The following is a 21,041-nucleotide window of genomic DNA, read 5'->3' as shown; positions in this document are numbered from 1 at the left end:
TTAATGCAAAATGGTAAGTTGCACCAAGGTTGGAGATTGACGTGGACTCATCCCTGGTTGTGCATTAATATTTTCTATGTGTCTCACAATAAGTCTCCGTACAGCTCCGCGCCAAACTTCGCTTCTCGCTAATCTGCACACCACTCCTCATGTTCATTCTATCTCAACCTCTCACTGACCTCACTAAGCCAGTCTCATAAGACCTCTTCCCCCTTTGGCGAGATTCCATCTCTCTCTAATCCTCACGCCCGACCTCAGTACCCGCTCAAACTCTTCACCCACAGGTCTCGTTTTAAAACGCTCCATGTTTACTGTTTTCTTGCATTAGCGCTGGCTTGTGACCCTACCTGATATATATTTTCCTCACACCCAGCTAATGTAAAATGGATGACCTGTGAGGGTAATACAATTTCATTTAAAAAGGTAAAAGTATTGGGAGTATTTTATTTAGTGTCCGTGGGTACAATAGCACCCAGCATGGTCAATGCTAACTATCTGTGGAGAGATTTTGAAATATTGAATATTAAATAACTTATTACATGGGCCTAATTGCAGGGCACATTTTGGGCCTTATTCTGGTTGACCCACAAAGCTGCAAAATTCTCAGCTTTGCAGGTCCTGTAAACGCTGCCCAGCACCCACACAAACGCTCCCCCCCCCTGCACACCAATTTTTCCCGCACGCATGCGAATGGATGTTTTTTATAAAATCATTGACGACCATCAAATGATTTTCCAAGCGCTCGCAGATCCAAGACACTTCCCTGGTGTCTTATATCTGCGGTCACCCTGTGCGGAAGTGGGCGGGCAGCTGACATCCGCTGACGTTATATGCCCACCCTCCCACACCCGTGTCACAGGCGAATCTCCATGGGAATGCCCAGCATTTCATGGGAACACCCATGAAATGCTGGGCAGTCCCAGTGGCTTGAGGATGGCCCACACCCCCTGCCCTCACTGTGCCCACCAGAGGCTGCACATGAGCATAAATCGCAGGGGAGCGATTGAACTAGAATCACCCCCTTTGTTAAAAAATGGACAGAACCATGTGCACTGCAGGTGGGGCAGATGTAATGTGTGCAGAGAGAGTTAGTTTTGGGTGAGTTATTTAGTTTCTGTGCAGGGTAAATACTGGCTGTATTATTTTTATACTGCAATTAATATTTCAGTTTGAACAAACCCCACTCAAACCTAACTCTCGCTGCACATGTTACATCAGGTCTGAATTAGGCCTCATATTCCATACATATACAGATGGAGACGCTCTCAGTCAGCCCACCAGTGCGCCATATCTATTTACATAGCGAGTGCTTGGGGGCGGGCAAGGACGCGTGTGCATTCCATTCTGGCAGACGGGCGGGGCTAGCGCACCGGGAGCTGTTTTCCCTATAAATATCTCCTCACCAGTGTTCCGCTTCTGTTTATTACTTCATGTGTGCAACCATGGCAGGGGTGTTTTATAAAAAAAAAGGTTCCCATATGCGCATTTCTATTGGCCCCAACCACTTATAAAATGTTGCTGGTGCACATGCATCATATATCAGTGTCTTCTGCTCATGCACCATGTTCCTTAAACTACTGTATCCTCAGGAACATGGCACCAAGTGCAGCTGTATGGCAGTCACCAAGTGTGTAAATGCAATGGGTATACTTCTGTGAACCCATTATATATACACCAGTGTCGGAACTTACGAGTGGTTGGCCCAGGTGCAAAACTACATTTTTGGGCCCTCCTATTTCAGTCCAACCCAATTTCACAATATGCCACACAGCAGTGGGTGGCAGAAGTGGGCCCCTTAGTCTTCAGGGGCCCCGGTGCAATACACCTGCTGCACCAATGGTAGTTCCGCCTCTGATATACACAACTGGTGTATGGTGGATTAAGTGGGCCAATTACAGTACATGCTTCATGTTTTAAACAGTGGATGTCAACCTAATACAAGATACCGGTGCTGAGTGATGCCACATACATAGTGTACATATGGAGACACAATGGTTCAAATAGACACCTACTTCCTTCCTTATAGTTTTTGTAGACAAATAGTCCAATCACTGCTTAATGATTGTCACCTACCTAATGACATATCCCTTCAGTATGCCATTCTGGCGATTCTCAGGGGGAGCCTGCCAGTGGATCATGATAGACTGGTTTGTTCGTCCGCTGGCTATGACATTTTGTGGTGGGGCGCTGGGTGGTTCTTCAGGAAGCGTTACTCTGAAAGAAAAGTTGCTTAGATGATAACCTAGCCTGAGCTCATAATAGGATTATTGCAGAGATGGGAGAATACAGCGAAATAGGCTGAGCAGCATTGTACAGCAATTCCATCACACACTTATCTTGCAGATATTATGACAAAGAACACAATACAAAGTGAAACTGTACATTATGATAATGAAAAGTTTACTGGGGATATTTATCAAACTTGACCGAGCTAAAGCAGCAGCGAGGGCTGAGCTCATTTCAGCAGAGATCCACCTCTGTGATAAGCGATGCTATTCCTCGCCACTAGAGGAAGTGTTGGGAGATCAAGACAGGCATTGACAGAGAACACAGATTGTTTAGCAAGCAGCGCTGCCTGCTCCTATAGACAATCCATGTGCAACTACATTGCCTAACTGAACAGCATTATTATATACACACAAGCCTGCAAAAGTGCAAATACTTCCATACCTTGTTGTCATTTCCAGGCCTTAAACAAGTGTCTTTGTATTCTTCAAATTAAAAATGCATCTTCTACACTAGCAAGGCATCATGAATTTATACATATACAGCTTGTATAAACCTGCTCAAAAATCTTGTATGTATGTATGTATGTATGTATGTATGTATGTATTTGCGGCAGGGGATATAATTCTTTTTTTTAATACTACTAGACCAGTGATTCCCAAACTGGGTGCCTCGTGACACTTGAAAGGGTGCCTTGGTTCATAATATTTATGGGCAATGTAACAGGAAAACCAGTGCTGGTGGCTGCCAATCATAATATATGTGGACAAACAGAAGCAAATCCTGTCCCTCACCACATAACTGTAATATATAAACACAATGTAACTAATTTTATTTATTTTTTCCAGAATTTCTCAATAAGAAACCTTTAGGGGTGCCTTGAAAACATTTTGATGCTCTAGAGCGCCGTGATTCCAAAAAAGTTTGGGAATTGCTGTACCAGACTGAACCTATCTGATGTTTCTAATGCATACGCACTACAGATCTCAGTTATGATAAGACACATTAGTAATAATACTTACTGCGTTTCAAAACTAGAATGTCAAATTTATTTTGACAACTTACTATTAACTATAAAATGGTGGCGGCACCAAAGAACGGTCAAGGAAGAAAAGTGGGGGGATAACATCACCATACAATGCACACACCGCTGGTGATCACGCTCCCAGCACAACCCACCCGTGCAGATAGTGTGGCCATCTCCTTTGCAGGAGCATGGACTAATGACAATCAATGTTGGGAGAGCACACCCACTATCTACATACTAACACATGTACTCAAGACTGACCTCCTTTTCCGCCGCCGGAAGGAAAAAGGAAATAGGGTGGGGAATGTCCAAAAAAGAGGCAGATCACCCTGCCACATGATCACTCCTAGACTTCCTACTCCTCCCCCAATACCCCTATTGGCTATCTTTATAGATCATTTACATATCCTCACACTGCCAGCTAAAGTGCACATCCCAGAACCCTTTGCTGGTTTATGCCACCTCCTTGCTTAATCAGCTTTCAGTTTTTTTCTGGACAAATGAGCAGCATTATACATAGGCATATATACCATCATGATAAAAGCAATGTCAGCCACAGCCCCCTGGCAGAGAAAGGGTTAGAGGTTGGCAGTACTGAGACACATAAGATGTGTTCAGTGCTGTAATATATGCATCTCTTGGCTCTCTGAATCACAGGCTCAGGAATTCAGTACAGCTGCACAAAAATCCAAGATAATCCACAGAGGGAAAGCTTCACAGTTACTGAATCCTTTACTTATACAGGCAGGAAAATAAAATAACGTCTCCACTATCGGGGAGGTAACCCAACTTCAAAGTTCCAACATCCATCAGAAAGCAGGGATATTTTACAAATTCTGCTTAACACATGTAGCTGCGGCAGCTTACTAGGCGTAATAAAGTATCTCCCTGTGTAATTGGGTCCCTGGATGCACATGTAAATAACAAAAGCAAAACAAGAACAATATCAGAAGCAACAGATGCACCACACGGCTTTCATGTCTTTCAGGTGTCTACCACCCTAGGAAGTTTTAAGGAACAGAAGCAGGCACATTTCCCGGGAAGACTCAGCAGCGTTTGCAATGCTTATCCTTTTATACTGCATTTTGAATTCCTACCGTTGGGTGTCCTTGCTGTATTGCCCTTTGCCAACGTCATTTACGGCACAAAGTCGGAATTGGTAGGAACGTGCTGGAATGAGATTCCTCACAACTACTGAGGTGTAGTCTGGATCCATGTTAGCAAATAAAATGGTCCATGAGGCACCTGTGAAAATAAAGCAAAAAATCACTAATCTGTTTCTTATCTATATTTTCAGCAAATATATTACAGCTTAGGTACATAGGACAGCCATTGGTGCGACGTGGGTGATATTTCTACATTTAACTGCCTCCAATTACAGCACCCACTATCTGCTTGGTGCTACACCAGAATGTTTAATGCTCTAGAGTATATAGTAGATATTATATACTGTATGTGTACTGTATGTACCCAACATTTTATTTTCCTGTCCAACATCTCCTCTAATACCGTTGCTGGTACATTAGATGTAATAAGTAAGTGCCAGTCAAAAGACATGGACATTTTATTTCTATGATGCTGCTAATTTGTGGATATGATGAACTGCAGCATTGGGCACATCCTCGAGGAGTGCTGTCTCCATGAAATATGCCATGCCACTGTGCTTTCGGCCACCCCCACCAACCACTTGGGCCGCAGGTAGTCCTCTGCATTCCCGGAGGAGCAGGCTTATCCCCTGTATGCCACTTGCTTCCTAGTGAAGTGGCCAAGATGCAAAAATAATACAGTATTCACTAGTCAGTGTAGAGGGGCATGGAAATTATGGAAAATGCACCCCTTCTATACAGAGCTGCAAATAACTGTATTTTACCACTTAGTAGGTGGTGCTTAATAATGCAGTGCACCGGCTGTACAAAACTCACCGGCTGCATCACCTCTTTGGGCTTCTCCCAGACAGAAGAAATTATGAGGTGGCAAGTAAGCCCTGGAGTAATTTACATACATTATTTACATACACTATAGATTATCTAAAGCATGGGTCTTCAACCTTTAAGACAGTGTGGGCCACATAAAAAAAATTAAATGAAGCCCAAGGGCCACTAAGCTATACTGTGGTATTTAGACTCGTTAGAGTGCGTTATGCCACACAAATAAGCATAAATTCACATTATGCCACACAGTATGAGCCAAAATTCACATTATGCCTCATGTTTCAATGGTGTACATTAGAGTAAGAATGCTACAAAGCTATTTTGCACAGCCCTTTATAGAGAGACCGCACAGCCCCATAGACATCACAGCCCCCATAAAGCACAGCCCTTCATCAAGGGACAGCACAACCCCCATAGACATCACAGCCCCCCATAAAGCATTGCCCTTCATAGAGAGACAGCACAGCCCCCATAGACATCACAGCTCCCCCATAACATCAGCACAGCCCATCAAAGATAGATAGCACAGCCCCCCCCCCATAGTTATAAGCAAAGCCTTCAATACTCAACACATAATACCCCCCCCCCCCCCCGTAGATATTCAGCACAGCCTCCGTACAGAACCTGCCTTCACACAGTCCTGTCCAGGCTCCCATCGGTGGCGCAGATCTCCATGTCCCGCCATGAAAGCAGTGAAAGGGCAGGGTGGCACACAGAGCCGGCCTTAGGCATAGGCAAACTAGGCAATTGCCTAGGGCATTTGGAATGCATAGGGGCATCAGCAGCTTCTGCTGATTAAAATGATATGCATCATGCCTATATTCTGTGTGTGAGTGAGGCTGTATCTGCATATGAAAATGTATTCATGGAAATCACTGTAACATAGCATTACGTATGCAGGTACAGCCACAGTCGCACACAGAATCTAGGCATACTGCATATCATTTTAATCATAGGAAGCTCCTGTGTGTCCTGGTCACATAATGCAAATCAGATGAATTTTCAGCAAAAAAGGCACCCAAAGTTAGCAGAACTGGCCAGGAGCTGCATGGCCTATTGAGGCAAGATGTATAAGGAAACATCTGTATCCAAGGAGAGGCAGAGGTCACAGTGTTAGCGGCTGTGCGAGTGCTGTCTGCGTTAGTGCATAGTGTTCGGCATATGTGTAAGGGGCATTATGTGTGTCATGTATAAATGCATTAATAATGTGCGACATATGTGTAACAGGCATTATGTGTGTCATGTGTATAAAGGCATTAATAATGTGCAACATATGTGTAACGAGCATTATGTGTGTCATGTGTATAAGGGCATTAATAATGTGCAACATATGTGTAAGGGGCATTATGTGTGTCATTATGTGTATGAAGGGCATTAATAAACGTTGGCATAATGTGTAAGGGGCATTATGGTTATAAGGACATTAATAATGTGTGTCATGTATAACAGGCATTACTGTGTGGTATTATCAGGGTTGCCGAGAGAAAGGGGTAGGGGGTAAAAATTACCCAGGCCAAAGTCTGATGGAAAGGCCCAGTGGGGGCCCCGGGCCCCCTCCCCTTAAGTGACAGCAGCTGCAGCTCTTCTCCTCTGCCCAGCACACACTGCTTTGTGCTGGGTTGTAGGGTGACCATGGAGGTGCTTAAAATACAATATTTTCTCAGGATTTTTTTCTAAGGGTATAATGTGAATAATGTGAGAAATCTCTTATATATTTAGCCAGATCTGTCACTCAACCCCTGTGGAGAACGTTCCTGTGTAGAACAGTTTCACTTTCATGTGTCTGACGTTCCACCTCCTTGACATCACCTCCCCCCGCCCAGCAAGGGCTACAGTACACGCCCACCATCCACCATTACTCCACAGCCACCATCCACCATTACTCCTGCACATCCCTACCCTCTGCCAGGACCCCCGCGACCCCCCTCCCGCGATTCGCGGGACCCCCCGCAACCCCCCCCCTCCCGCGATTTGCGGGACCCCCCCCTGACCCCCCTCCCGCGAATCGCGGGACCCCAGCGACCCCCCCCGCGCGATTCGCGGGACCCCCACGACCCCCCCCTCCCGCGATTTGCGGAACCCCCGTGACCCCCCCTCCCGCCATTCGCAGGACCCCGCACCCCCCCTCCCGCGATTCGCGGGACCCCCGCGACCCCCCCTCCCGTGATTCGCGGGACCCCCGCGAACCCCCCCTCCCGCGATTCGCGGGACCCCCGCGATTCGCGGGACCCCCGCGACCCCCCTCCCGTGATTCGCGGGACCCCCGCGACCACCCCGGTATCCGGACTATTGTTAGACAGCACTTACATCGACAGCCATTACATCGACACCATTAGTTCGACACCTCAATAGGTCGACATGGTTTTAGGTCGACATACCATTAGGTCGACATGTCATTATGTCGACAGCTCATTAGGTCGACAGCTCATTAGGTCGACAGCTCATTAGGTCGACATGTTTTTAGGTCGACACTGCCATTAGGTCGACAGTGTCTATGTCGACAGTCAAAAGGTCGACATGGGTTTTATTTACTGTTTATTGAGCCGACATGTGCCGACAGGCGGTATTTCATGCCCTACTATCCACTAGGGCGTGGTGGGAGAATAAAATAGTGTGCCGAGCGCAGCGAGGCACCGTGCCCGAAGCATAGCGAGCGGCTGCGGTACACTTCAAACTGTGTCCATGTCGACTGTGTCGACATTTCGGCCAAAAAACAGTTAAAAAACCCATGTCGACCTTTTGACTGTCGACATAGACTCTGTCGACCTAATGGCAGTGTCGACCTAAAAACATGTCGACCTAATGAGCTGTCGACCTAAAAACATGTCGACCTAATGAGCTGTCGACATAATGACATGTCGACCTAATGGTATGTCGACCTAAAACCATGTCGACCTATTGAGCTGTCGAACTAATGGTGTCGATGAAATGGCTGTCGATGTAAGTGCTGTCTAATATCCGTCCCAGACCCGACCACCCCCTCCCGCGATTCGCTGGACCTCCGCGACCACCCCCTCCCGCGAAACGCGGGACCCCCGCGACCCTCCCGCAAATAGCGGGACCCCAGCGACCCCTCCCTCCCGCGAGCCCCCTCCCGCGATTCGCAGGACCCCTGCATCCTCCCCTCCCGCGATTCGCGGGACCCCTGCGACACCCCTCCCGGCATTAAAAGGGCCCCCCGCGACCCCCCCTCCCGCGATTCACGGCACCCCCCCCCCCTACTATGATTTGCGACCCCCCTCCCGCAATTCGCGCCGCCCCCTCCCGCGATTCACGGAACCCCCCGTAGCGCCCCCCTCCCGCGATTTGCGGGCCCCCTCGGCACTTCTCGCGATTTGCGACCGCCCCCTAATTCACACATTCGGGGACCCCACCTCCCGCGATTCATGCCCCCCTCACGCAATTCACGGCACCCCCCACACCCCCCTTCCTGCGATTCGCAACCCCTCACGACCCCCCCTCCCGCGATTCACGAAACCCCCCGTAGCGCCCCCCTCCCGCGATTTGCGGGCCCCCTCGGCACCTCTCGCGATTTGCAACCGCCCCGTAATTCACACATTCGGGGACCCCCCCTCCCGCGATTCATGCCCCCCTCACGCAATTCACGGCACCCCCCATACCCCCCTTCCTGCGATTCGGAACCCCCCACGACCCCCCCTCCCACGATTCATGCCTCCTCCCGCAATTCACGGACCCCCGCACCACCCCCCTGCGCCCACCCTCCCTTGATTCACGCCCCCCTCGTGCAATTCACGGCAACCCCCCACACCCCCCCTCCTGCGATTCGCAGCCCCCCCACGACCCCCGCCTCCTGCGATTCATGACCCCTCCCGTGATTCACGGACCCCCGCACCACCACCCCTTGACTCACGGCACCCCACGCGCCCCTCCCGCAATTCACGGACCTCCGCAACCCCCCCTCCCGCAATTCACTAACCCCGACAACCCCCCTTCCCACGATTCAAGCCCCCCCGCGCCCCCACCCACGATTTGCGGACCCCCGCCCTCTCCCGCTAACCGCGGATCCCCACACACCACCCCCCCTCCCGCAATTTGCAGACCCCCCAGACCCCCTTCCGGCAATTCCACCCCCCAGCGGACCACCGCGGTCCCCGCTCCCGCATTTCACGTACCCCCGTGACAATGGGGGGTCCTGTACCACCACAAGCAGGTACCGCCCCTAGGTGGGAAATCCGGCCCTGGCTGCCGCACTGCAGGTTTCCCCACTGCCCTCTGCACCAGCGCCACAACTTTTATCAATGTCTTGCCCACATACCACTATTATACAGCCTCCTGCTCTCATGCACGCTCACTCCCTCCCAGTGGGAGGAGACGCTCACCCACTGCCGGGAGCTGCATACTGTCCCCCACCCTCCTCCAGTTCTAGGGATGCCCATCGACCATCAATGATTTTCAAATAATCGATGGTTTATGGCCGATGTTGAATACTTTTGCCATCAATGTGGGAGGACACTGCCCTGCCTCCTGTTCTCCTGCCCCGTAACTTCCGCCAGTGGAGACCCGCTCACCCTGTGTTGCCCACATTCCCCTATCATGCTTTACCGCCCAGCCTCCTGCTCTCATGCACCCTAACTCCCACCCAGTCAGAGGAGACACTGACTCCTGTATTTCTGTGCTGCCACGCTGGACCCTCACCCACTGGCAGAAGCTACACAGTGTCCACCACCCTCTTTAGTCCCCCGTATGCCCACACACCCCTATCACTACCCAGCTTCCTGCTCTCCTGAACCGTAACTTCCACCACTGGGTAATCGCTGACGCTGTGTTGCCCACATACCCCTATCATGCCTCATATCCCAGCCTCCTGCTCTCACGCACCCTAACTCCCACCCAGTAGGAGGAGACACTGACTCAGGGCCACCGTCCGGTACTCCTGTGCTGCCACGCTGGACCCTCACCCACTGCCAGAAGCTGCAATACAGGGCATCTTTCATACAATTCTAACCATATTTCTCACAATACAAATGTTCACAAATTAAGGGGCGTAGCCCCTTACGCCGGTGTGAAGAGCGCCCGTAGGGCGCGATGAATCACCTAGTAATGTATATAAGGTAAAGTGGTACTACTGTGTGATGTAACGTGAATAAGGGACACCATTGCATGATATAATGTGAATCAAGTTGCACTACTGTGTGGCATAATTTGACTTGGGGGTACTATTGTGTGGCCATGCCCCTTCCCAGCAAGAACACACCCCTGTTTGGGCTGCGCACCAAATGTGTGCACTGTTTCTATTTAAAATATTGCGGGTAGGAGCACCAAAATAATGACTGCTATGATGAGGGATGATGGTGCTGGGAAAGGGGAGCATGGTCAGAGGCGGGAACTAGTGGCCAAAATCTTGCCTAGGGCGTCATTAAGGCTATGGCCTGTGCTGGTGGCACAGTGTCGGGAAGCACAGATTGCACATGTATGTACACTGCCCCCAAAACCCAGGTTACTTCGCATCTGTCCCCCGTCCTCCACCACATCAGGGGACTACAGTGCACTGCTGGGTGAGTGTAATACGCTGCTGCAGCAGTGTTTTTTATACTTTAAAAAGTATACACGTCCCCCATACTGGGGGACATGTGTGAGCACTGCCCTGCAGATCAATGGGCCTAATTCAGACCTGTTCACTAGGCTGCATATACTAGCAGCGTAGCTAATAGGAAAGCGCTGCCGTCACCCTCGCGAACATAGCAGATCACATGCGGCCACCAGGCTGAAAAATCATTCGACGGTCGCTCACAATCTAATTCAATTTCTGCCTTTCGTAGATTAAAGTCAGTCTGAGCTGACTTATCTTGGCCAGAGATGGTCGCATTTGCGGTGGGCACTGATGTCATGTGACATCAGCCCCACGCAGGCATCACCACACCTGCATTTCCCAAAGGAACGACCAGCGGTTTTATGATGGCCCCCCCCACCTCGAGCGAACGGCATGCGCAGAACCCGAACATCGGGAAAGGGGCTGAATTGGCCGCTATATCCAATATTTTTTCTGGTACAGCTTTGTACCGGAAAAAGAAGCAAACATCTGATTGGTCTGATGATCTCGTACTATGTTTAATAATATTTTATCCTTATTGTTTAGTTCTATACCACAAACATTGGGCCAGATGCACTAAGCTTTAAAAGTGATAAAATGGAGAGTGCTAAAACAACCAACCAATCAGCTCCTGCCTGACGTTTATCAAACACAGTCTGTGACATGGCAGGCAGGAGCTGATTGGCTGCCTGTTTATCACTCTCTGTTTTATCACTTTTGAAGCTTAGTGAATCTGGCCCAATGTGATTGATTTTCCAGTCTTTGCTATACTTTACCTTTGGGCATAATCCAATGTTACTTGAAACACATTAGTATTTTGAGGTTTTGTTCAACCTCTTATACATTTCAAAGCTTTATTTTCCCCATCTCTCCTCTGAGCTATACATGGTAAGGTCTTTGAGTCTTTCCTCCTGTGGTTTCTTACGTAGGTACAATAGTAATAAGTAACCTATCATTGGTCAGCTCTGGAATGCTGTTCTTTTAGCATCCAATGCCGTTAGCTCTGCCCTTCTCCCATTCTCCTACTGAGAAATATACATATACAAGTGACAACATTAACACCACAGTTGTTAGAGGTATTATCGTGATCTTGTCTAGCAGGGGCATTCCAATGACATAGGGAAAACAACTTGTTGTGTTTTTTTTTTTCCGCACGCAGTAAGATAAAGGAGGTCTACCATCTATGGTAATCAGAAAAGGGTCTGCTCTAGGGGTTCAGTCCTTTGGGGTGTAAGATGGGATATAAGATCTGCATATGATATGCACAGGCAGGCGAAAGAGATGCTAAATCTCTCTGAAGGCACCTCATAAATATGGAATGAAACTTGCAAGGCAGAGATGCCTGCAAATAAGACAGGGCTTTGGTTAAACCTATCGCCGCCACCTGGAAGTGATCTTGACAGAAGCTCTGACTGCCTTTGGAATACTTTGGGTCCCCTTAATCATTTCGAAGACCTGCAACCACCAAACTAATGAATGTGCTACTTTATAGAGTTGCACTTGGGTTAATCACACTTGCGCTTGTGAGCAGTGCATAGTCCCTATTTCATATCTGTAAACCATTTTTTTTTTAACTACATACTTACACTATCATTAGAAACATAGAATATTACCTAAAATGCAGCGCCAGCATACTATAATGAGTCTTAGAAAACGCAGGCATTGTATAGTAATATATTAAATCGATTTGTTTGTCAAACTGGGCCGGGACAGATTACTATGGCAGCTTAAGGGTTAGTGTTATGATCTAGTTTGTTATTCCGCTCTGTGTCTTGATGCTAAGCCATCTATCTACAGGACGTGCTTATCTGCACAATACAATGTTACACGGAGCTGTGTCTTTCATACCAAGTAAGTTGGTGTGCCATAAAAATGGAAAAATTCAATTTACAGGGAAAAGAAAGCAGGTATAGGATAAAGAGAGCAAGGCAGCTTTAAAGATGCAGTTTGTAGCAACACAAATAATATGATTAAAGGTAGCGGATGTGTAGATGGTAGAAAAGAAGATGACCTCCGACCCTTTCTGAATTGCCAACAATAATCTCAGCTGTTCAGATGGTGTCTTGATTTACAGAGCGTTTACTCACCTACTGTTTTATATAAGAGATCCAGGATATGTCGTTAAAAATTAGAGGATGGAGAGTGCTATCATTTATACGTTATAAACAAATGGTTAAGCATTTATATATTTCAAGAGACTCCCTGAAATAACAGCAATCTCCCTTTCTCCCTCATTAGTCTACCAATCTCCTCATTTCACCTAGCCCACATTATACTGTTAGGTACTTGTGGAGTATCACGGCTCCCATCGTATGGCATCGTATGCCATATGTAGTTGCATACGATGGCATACGATGCGATGCAATGTTTTACCGATTTTTGAACATTTTTGCTCAAAAATCGTATGCCATCGCATGGCATCGTATGCCATATGTAGTGGCATACGATGGCATACGATGCGATACGATGTTTTACCGATTTTTGAGCATTTTAACTCAAAAATCGTATGCGATCGCATCCGATGCCATACGAGGGCATCCGATGCGATGGCACCCGATTTTGCACTGAAATGCATCAGAATGCATTGAAATGTGTATTAAAGTAGTGAAATGCCCCCAAATGCCATTTTTCATTGTGCACCACCCCCACTATCAACGTCAACCCGAAGCGTGGCGAGCGCAGCGAGCCCGCGAGGGGTGGCGGTACGCGTCCTACGACCTTTTCATACCCCCACTATCCACGTCGGCGTGGAGTTGAGAATAGAATAGTGTGGCGAGCGCAGCGAGCCAACGAGCCCGAAGCGTGGCGAGCGCAGCGAGCCCCGCGAGGGGACGCGGATACCTGTGAAGCCCGCGAGGGGACGCGTATAGCTGTGAAGGTATCCGCGTGCGCTCGCCACGCTTCGGGCTCGGTGGCTCGCTGCGCTCGCCACACTATTCTATTCTCAACTCCACGCCGACGTGGATAGTGGAGGTATGAAAAGGTCGTAGGACGCGTACCGCCGCCCCTCGTGGGCCCGCTGCGCTCGCCACGCTTCGGGTTGACGTTGATAGTGGGGGTGGTGCACTATGAAAAATGGCATTTGGGGGCATTTCACAAGTTGAATACACATTTCAATGCATTGTGATCCATTTCAATGCAAAATCGGGTGCGATCGCATCGCATCGCATGCAATGCGATGCGATTTTTAGCATACGATCTGCATACAATGCAGGTCGTGGAGCCGTGATACTCCACAAGTACTGTCTGTTACATTTTTGGGGAGAAAAGGAATGAGAGACAGATACAGTTACAATGGCAGGTATTCAATGCTGTTTGCGAGTGGTGACAGCGAGCAGGGCTTCCTGCTCGCTGTCACCACTCACCCTGACAGTATTCAACACACCCTCCGCATACGCCAATTCCCCCTCGCTCTGTTTTTTGAGCGAGGGGAAATCGGCGTATGCAGCTCCAGAAGCAGCGAGACTTCTGCAGTAGCCGCGGGTCTCAATGTTTTGGGGAATTCTCGCCGTCCTGTGACGGCGAGGATTTCCCCAGAACGTTGAATAGAGCGAGCGGCTGGCGCGGGGGTTAAACAGCGAGGATCGCTGGTTTTCTGCAATCCTCGCTGTTTAACCCCCTCGCTGGCCGCTCGCCGCAGCATTGAATACCCCCCATTGAATCATCAGCACCATTTCCCAGCACTTTATCAGGTATCGTAGCTCTTACTAACTGCTTTGGGGCTCATCTACATTTGGATCTTAGTAATTTTAAAAGATTTCTTTCAGATGTAGCAGTACACACCCACGCTTCTCTTTACACAATCTCTCCATATATGGAACTAGACACAGCGTTTGGGTGGAGCATGACACGCCCCTCAATGGGGCTCTGTGCCACCATCTATAATCTCCCTGAAACTGGTTTTCAAAAGTAGGCAAGTATGTATCAAACATGGATAAATGCCTTTACAGTAGCAGAACTGTTTAAACAAAGGATGTCTTGTTATGTTAAGTTCAGTATATAAAAGCATTATTATGATGGGGTGGGCTTACTATGTAACCCACAACATAACACTTTATAGTCTCTCTGGTTTATCAGCAATGTCATCACTGATCGCTAATAGTCAGGGCCGGTGCAAGGCACCGGAGCGCCCCAGGCGAGTCGGGGTGGGGGCGCCCCGGTGCGCGGGGGGGGGGGGAGGTACCTGTCCTGCGGCGCTGTGTATTTAAATCTGGCGGCGGGAGGCAGCGGGGGTCCCTGCAGTCCATTAGAAATCACGAGCGCTATCCGCCGGGCTATGCGGAAGCGCTTCTAGTGTGAAAACACTGGCAGCACGCTGATTGGCTGAGATCAGCGTGCGCCGTGCTGCCAGAGTTTTCACACTAGAAGCGCTTCCGCATAGCCCGGCTTCCGCCGCCAGATTTAAATACACAGCGCCGCAGGACAGGTACCTACCCCCCCCCCCCGGCACCGGGGCGCCCCCACCCCGACTCCGCCTGGGGCGCTCCGGTGCCTTGCACCGGCCCTGACTATTAGCGATCAGTGATGACGTTGCTGATAAACCAGAGAGACTATAAAGTGTTATGTTGTGGGTTACATAGTAACCCTCCAGTGGCCGGCGCCCTAGGCAAATGCCTAGATTTGCCTAGTGGTGGCGCCGGCCCTGCTAATAGTGACACCCCTTGGCCAAACCAGCCAACTGCGAACCAGTGTGGAAATCTGTTATAGGCAGTACTATTTTTCTGAAAAAAATAGGTCCAGGAACTCTAGGTCTGGGGGTGGATCAAATAAATAAAAATAGAGAGCGAGAAATAAAAATAGAGAGCGAGAGATGTATATATTATATTTAGAAACAAAGGCACTCACAGGTGACTTTAAAATAAAAATTATCTTATGGAAAGTATATTTTTGGCCCAAAACACGTCCAGGAACCCAGTTCCTGATGATGTCATCTTTAATAAGAGGTTCAGGAGCTGAGTTCCTACTGAAAAATAGCTCTGGCTTTTCGGGGTTTCACGCCCCAGATTCAAACTTAGTATTAGGGACCCACCAGAAATGAGGCCACCGTGAAGCTGGTTGGTGGGCAAATATTTCTTGGCCAATTAATATACCAAGAGCCTCTATTATTGATTAATAATATGGAGTGTGCATCTGCACCATGTATTTAGCTCTGGTTATAGGAAGATAATATATAATAGTAGTTGTCATGGCTCCTTGCTATGGCCAAATACTTACAGTCTGCTTACAGTGGATCAGGACTGTTGAGTAATGGGCCGAGCATTGGCACAATAACAGTAGGGTTCATCTGGAGACACCTGATGGATGAATAGTTTGCTGGTCACAGGATGACAGTAGTGATTAATATCACCCCCGCTAGACCTTTACAGTATTAGTGAATTTTGGCTAATATTGCTCCATAAGAGTGGTTACGCTATGTACGTACACATATTACATTAAGGTAGTAAACATTAAATAAGCTGCTGTCACCTATTTTATACAGTTTCTCTACACAGTGCTGTGGGATGGAGTCAACCACCACCATTAACTCTAGTCTTTCCATCCAGATTGCCTTTTAGGGACTTACAGTATACAACATAGTTGAATTGAGCTCATGGAGGTTTGCTATTAGTATGATGTCCTCTGCCACCTGACACACCCAATAAGCAATGTGCCTTCTACTCATCCAGCAAGACTGCTAAGGCCGAAGGCACTGTTGGTTTAGTCAAGGGAATTTATTTTATTTATTTACAGTTTCTTATATAGCGCACACATATTCCGCAGCGCTTTACAGAGACTATTTGAACATTAACATCAGTCCCTGCCCCAGTGGAGCTTACATATACTGTACACCTGCCAAGTGTCATACCTCTTCCTCTTGCAGGTGCTCGAGATCTGGTGAATAAACTGCAGTAATTATGATGATCATTAGCATTACCTACAAATTTCTCATTGGCTGGTTTCTGATTGGCCCATTGTGATAGATCTATCCAGCTGACTTTGCTTATTTAATTTGCCTTTTGGCTCTATAATGTGTTGGCGTTTCTTACATTTAAAAATTCAAAGTATTGTTCCAAAGAAGCTGAATGTTCAAAGTACACTTATATGCTTTAAAGCAACAGGTGGAGGGGTGTTAGTATTTAATTATTTTTACTGTTAAAGTGCTTTCAGTGGCTTTTAGCAGCCGCACTTCATGACCTTGTTGTATTATTTGCAAAACCCCCCCAAAAAATCATGAATTTATGAATATATGAAACAATTATAGAAATTTTAATGCAATAAAGGGACCATTATTTGATACCGAATACAAGGTCACAGTTATACAGCATTCAGAGACAACTTTATAAAAGGTTACTGATGTTTTTTGCAGCATCAAAGTTCCAGTTCTATTGAGATCCTTAAATAAAATACAGTTCTTATATAAAATTCTAACTTTTCAAATATTGCATTAGTTACAATGCAACAACCGAACACTAACACTGTAAGTATATATTTTAATAACAGTATATTTTCTTAAGGTTATGCTACAGAAATATTGGCTACCGCAGTGGGGATGCTCCTATGGAGGCTCATTCAGGTGTGGACGCAAATCAATTATTGTGCGCACATCAGTCAATGTTTTCTTACTCCGCATGCATCTGAGCAGCAGTGCGCAAGCGCATCAAGAGAATTGCGTTTGCCATTGCATCGAGAGATGAGTCGCAATGCGAGTGATAGGAAGACATCGTTTGGGGGTGGTAATTGGGAGTGGTCTGCCAAATGCCGGTGTGTCTTGGTCACACAGATGGCGTTTTATGGGTGAGCATAAATAAGCAGTGATCTAACTTGCTGCTGGAGAGCACTATGCATCCCAGGAGAGCAGCTCTGTCTGTGCATCTACAGAGGCACTCAGATTCTGTGATATGACCTGATTTGTAATGAAGGTACCAATGTTTCAGCAATTATATTCTGTTGGATGGAAATAATGCGATAATGGTGGGCAAATTTATGCTCAGGTTATCTTCTGTCCATAGAACAAATTTTTAGGATATGACCTGAAATGGCGCGTTGCTGCCTAAGAGATGTACTCAACCCTGGTTATCACCCGAATAACCCTCCAGATATCAGATATACAAAAAGCAGTGGGGATTTCCAAGTCTCTGGCGCAAAGAGTTTGAATAAAGTGAGTCTAAAGTTCTGTTGTCTTCAGATGTGTTCCCACTTCCTCAAAATATTCTCAGATATGTGTGTATGGAAAAGAAGACAAAAAAAAGGATCAAAAGTTACATTCACTATATTCCAAAAAAGAATAATGTGTGGTAGATGGATGTAAATAGATGGGCGTACCCCCACTCACGGTAAGTAGCGAGGTGTACAGGCACGTAGCGGTTTCTTTTCTTTTCTTTCCCTCTTTTGTCTCTTTTTCGTATCTCTTCTTTTCTGTAATGGATTTTCTCTTTGGTGTTTCTCCGTGAAGAAAGTGAAAGTAAAAATTGTGGGTTAGCGATTCAATCTAACAGGTTTTTCTTTGAAGACACCCCGTGTGCATCAGATATGAAGAATAGTGATGATCAGTGGTGATCGTACCTTACTCACCCAAGGATAGAGCAAGATACATATATAAAGGTATCTTTTTAAATGTCGTCGTGTCAATCAATGAGAATAAAAATTTTGTGCGTACCGCACTTACGTGGAAAGATGCTGGGTATATACCCGTAGCGTGTTCTTTTCTTGTATAGGATTGTGTCTCACCCTGAGACCAAATTTTCCTCAAGTGAAGGTGTTGAAAAAAATAAAATATTTATATTAGTGAATACGTATTTGGTGTTTTGTACTTTTTGTATTACAGGTAAAGATAAGTCGTCTGTGCCTTTTAATAGTTAGAGGTGAAGATGAAGGTACTAGGGGCGTACCGTGACTCACACTTTGATGTGTGGGGAAACACCCATAAAGGTTTCTTTTACAGAGAGTGACTGCCTTCACCACGTGTTGTGCTCATAAATCTCAATATATACCCAAGCTCTTTTAGTCCAAGGGGTAGAGGTAAATGCGTACCAAAACTTACAGGACTGTAAGCTTTCACCGCCTATAACGGTTTCTTTAGATGATATTCTTTATAAGGAGCGATTGCCTCCACCAAGTGTTGTGCATATATAACCTTAAATGGTATATACCCAAATTAACTTCATAAGGTAGGGAGTATGCGTACCACAACTTACAGAGGTGTAAGCTTTCACCGCCTATAAAGGTTTCTTTGCTTTGAATAGTGGTCGGTTAGGGGTTGATGTCCTATTTTCTCCCAACAATGCAACAAGATAACGATATCCACAGGGCCTTATAGCAATATCCACAGGTAGACCAATCGTGTTGGAGCCAGAAAAAAATTTTTTCTCGTAAAAAATTTTTTTCTTTATTACACTTTAGAAAAAATCAATAAAATGTCCTCCATCCCAACAATGGCAGGATCATTACAATATCCACAGGAAAATCCACAAAAAATTTTACCATAAAAATCCCAAAAATTAAAAAAATAAAAATAAAAATACAAAAAGTTTAAAATACATACAATGTGTCCGGAAAAAGTCAAGGATGGCTGCTCACTCTCCACAGAATAGTCGACGCGTTTCGGTGTCTAGGAACACCTTTTTCAAGACTCTTGAAAAAGGTGTTCCTAGACACCGAAACGCGTCGACTATTCTGTGGAGAGTGAGCAGCCATCCTTGACTTTTTCCGGACACATTGTATGTATTTTAAACTTTTTGTATTTTTATTTTTATTTTTTTAATTTTTGGGATTTTTATGGTAAAATTTTTTGTGGATTTTCCTGTGGATATTGTAATGATCCTGCCATTGTTGGGATGGAGGACATTTTATTGATTTTTTCTAAAGTGTAATAAAGAAAAAAATTTTTTACGAGAAAAAATTTTTTTCTGGCTCCAACACGATTGGTCTACCTGTGGATATTGCTATAAGGCCCTGTGGATATCGTTATCTTGTTGCATTGTTGGGAGAAAATAGGACATCAACCCCTAACCGACCACTATTCAAAGCAAAGAAACCTTTATAGGCGGTGAAAGCTTACACCTCTGTAAGTTGTGGTACGCATACTCCCTACCTTATGAAGTTAATTTGGGTATATACCATTTAAGGTTATATATGCACAACACTTGGTGGAGGCAATCGCTCCTTATAAAGAATATCATCTAAAGAAACCGTTATAGGCGGTGAAAGCTTACAGTCCTGTAAGTTTTGGTACGCATTTACCTCTACCCCTTGGACTAAAAGAGCTTGGGTATATATTGAGATTTATGAGCACAACACGTGGTGAAGGCAGTCACTCTCTGTAAAAGAAACCTTTATGGGTGTTTCCCCACACATCAAAGTGTGAGTCACGGTACGCCCCTAGTACCTTCATCTTCACCTCTAACTATTAAAAGGCACAGACGACTTATCTTTACCTGTAATACAAAAAGTACAAAACACCAAATACGTATTCACTAATATAAATATTTTATTTTTTTCAACACCTTCACTTGAGGAAAATTTGGTCTCAGGGTGAGACACAATCCTATACAAGAAAAGAACACGCTACGGGTATATACCCAGCATCTTTCCACGTAAGTGCGGTACGCACAAAATTTTTATTCTCATTGATTGACACAACGACATTTAAAAAGATACCTTTATATATGTATCTTGCTCTATCCTTGGGTGAGTAAGGTACGATCACCACTGATCATCACTATTCTTCATATCTGATGCACACGGGGTGTCTTCAAAGAAAAACCTGTTAGATTGAATCGCTAACCCACAATTTTTACTTTCACTTTCTTCACGGAGAAACACCAAAGAGAAAATCCATTACAGAAAAGAAGAGATACGAAAAAGAGACAAAAGAGGGAAAGAAAAGAAAAGAAACCGCTACGTGCCTGTACACCTCGCTACTTACCGTGAGTGGGGGTACGCCCATCTATTTACATCCATCTACCACACATTATTCTTTTTTGGAATATAGTGAATGTAACTTTTGATCCTTTTTTTTGTCTTCTTTTCCATACACACATATCTGAGAATATTTTGAGGAAGTGGGAACACATCTGAAGACAACAGAACTTTAGACTCACTTTATTCAAACTCTTTGCGCCAGAGACTTGGAAATCCCCACTGCTTTTTGTATATCTTCTGTCCATGTTCATCCCAATTGCATTTGGCAAAAGATAGCAACATCATTTTCAAAGAACAGCCACATCTGAATTAGAGAAGGATAAAGAGCCCCTATGTGGCTGCCCTCCAGATTACACTTTAAAGTGCGGCAACATTTAGTTCTGCACATATTATGAGTCAGTTTTCC

At 46.1% G+C, this 21,041-nt stretch overlaps 1 protein-coding gene across 3 annotated transcripts in view; it reads right to left on the bottom strand.

The window, feature by feature from the left end:
• SDK2 (sidekick cell adhesion molecule 2) overlaps window positions 1-21,041 on the bottom strand; it is a 561,876-nt gene that overhangs the window by 98,331 nt on the left and 442,504 nt on the right. For all 3 annotated transcript variants that reach the window (XM_083148750.1, XM_083148751.1, XM_083148752.1), the window contains exons 15-16: window positions 4,351-4,498; window positions 2,074-2,214 (exon numbers count right to left, since the gene is read on the bottom strand). In XM_083148750.1, the coding sequence (XP_083004876.1) occupies window positions 2,074-2,214; window positions 4,351-4,498 (289 nt within the window). The remainder of the gene's footprint in view (window positions 1-2,073; window positions 2,215-4,350; window positions 4,499-21,041) is intronic.

This window comes from Crinia signifera, chromosome 6 (genome assembly GCF_055691185.1).
Source record: "Crinia signifera chromosome 6, ASM5569118v1, whole genome shotgun sequence".
Classification (NCBI taxonomy): Eukaryota; Metazoa; Chordata; class Amphibia; order Anura; family Myobatrachidae; genus Crinia; species Crinia signifera.
The sequence above is the reverse complement of the archived record's forward strand: the minus strand, read 5'-3'. Positions and strand labels throughout refer to the sequence as shown.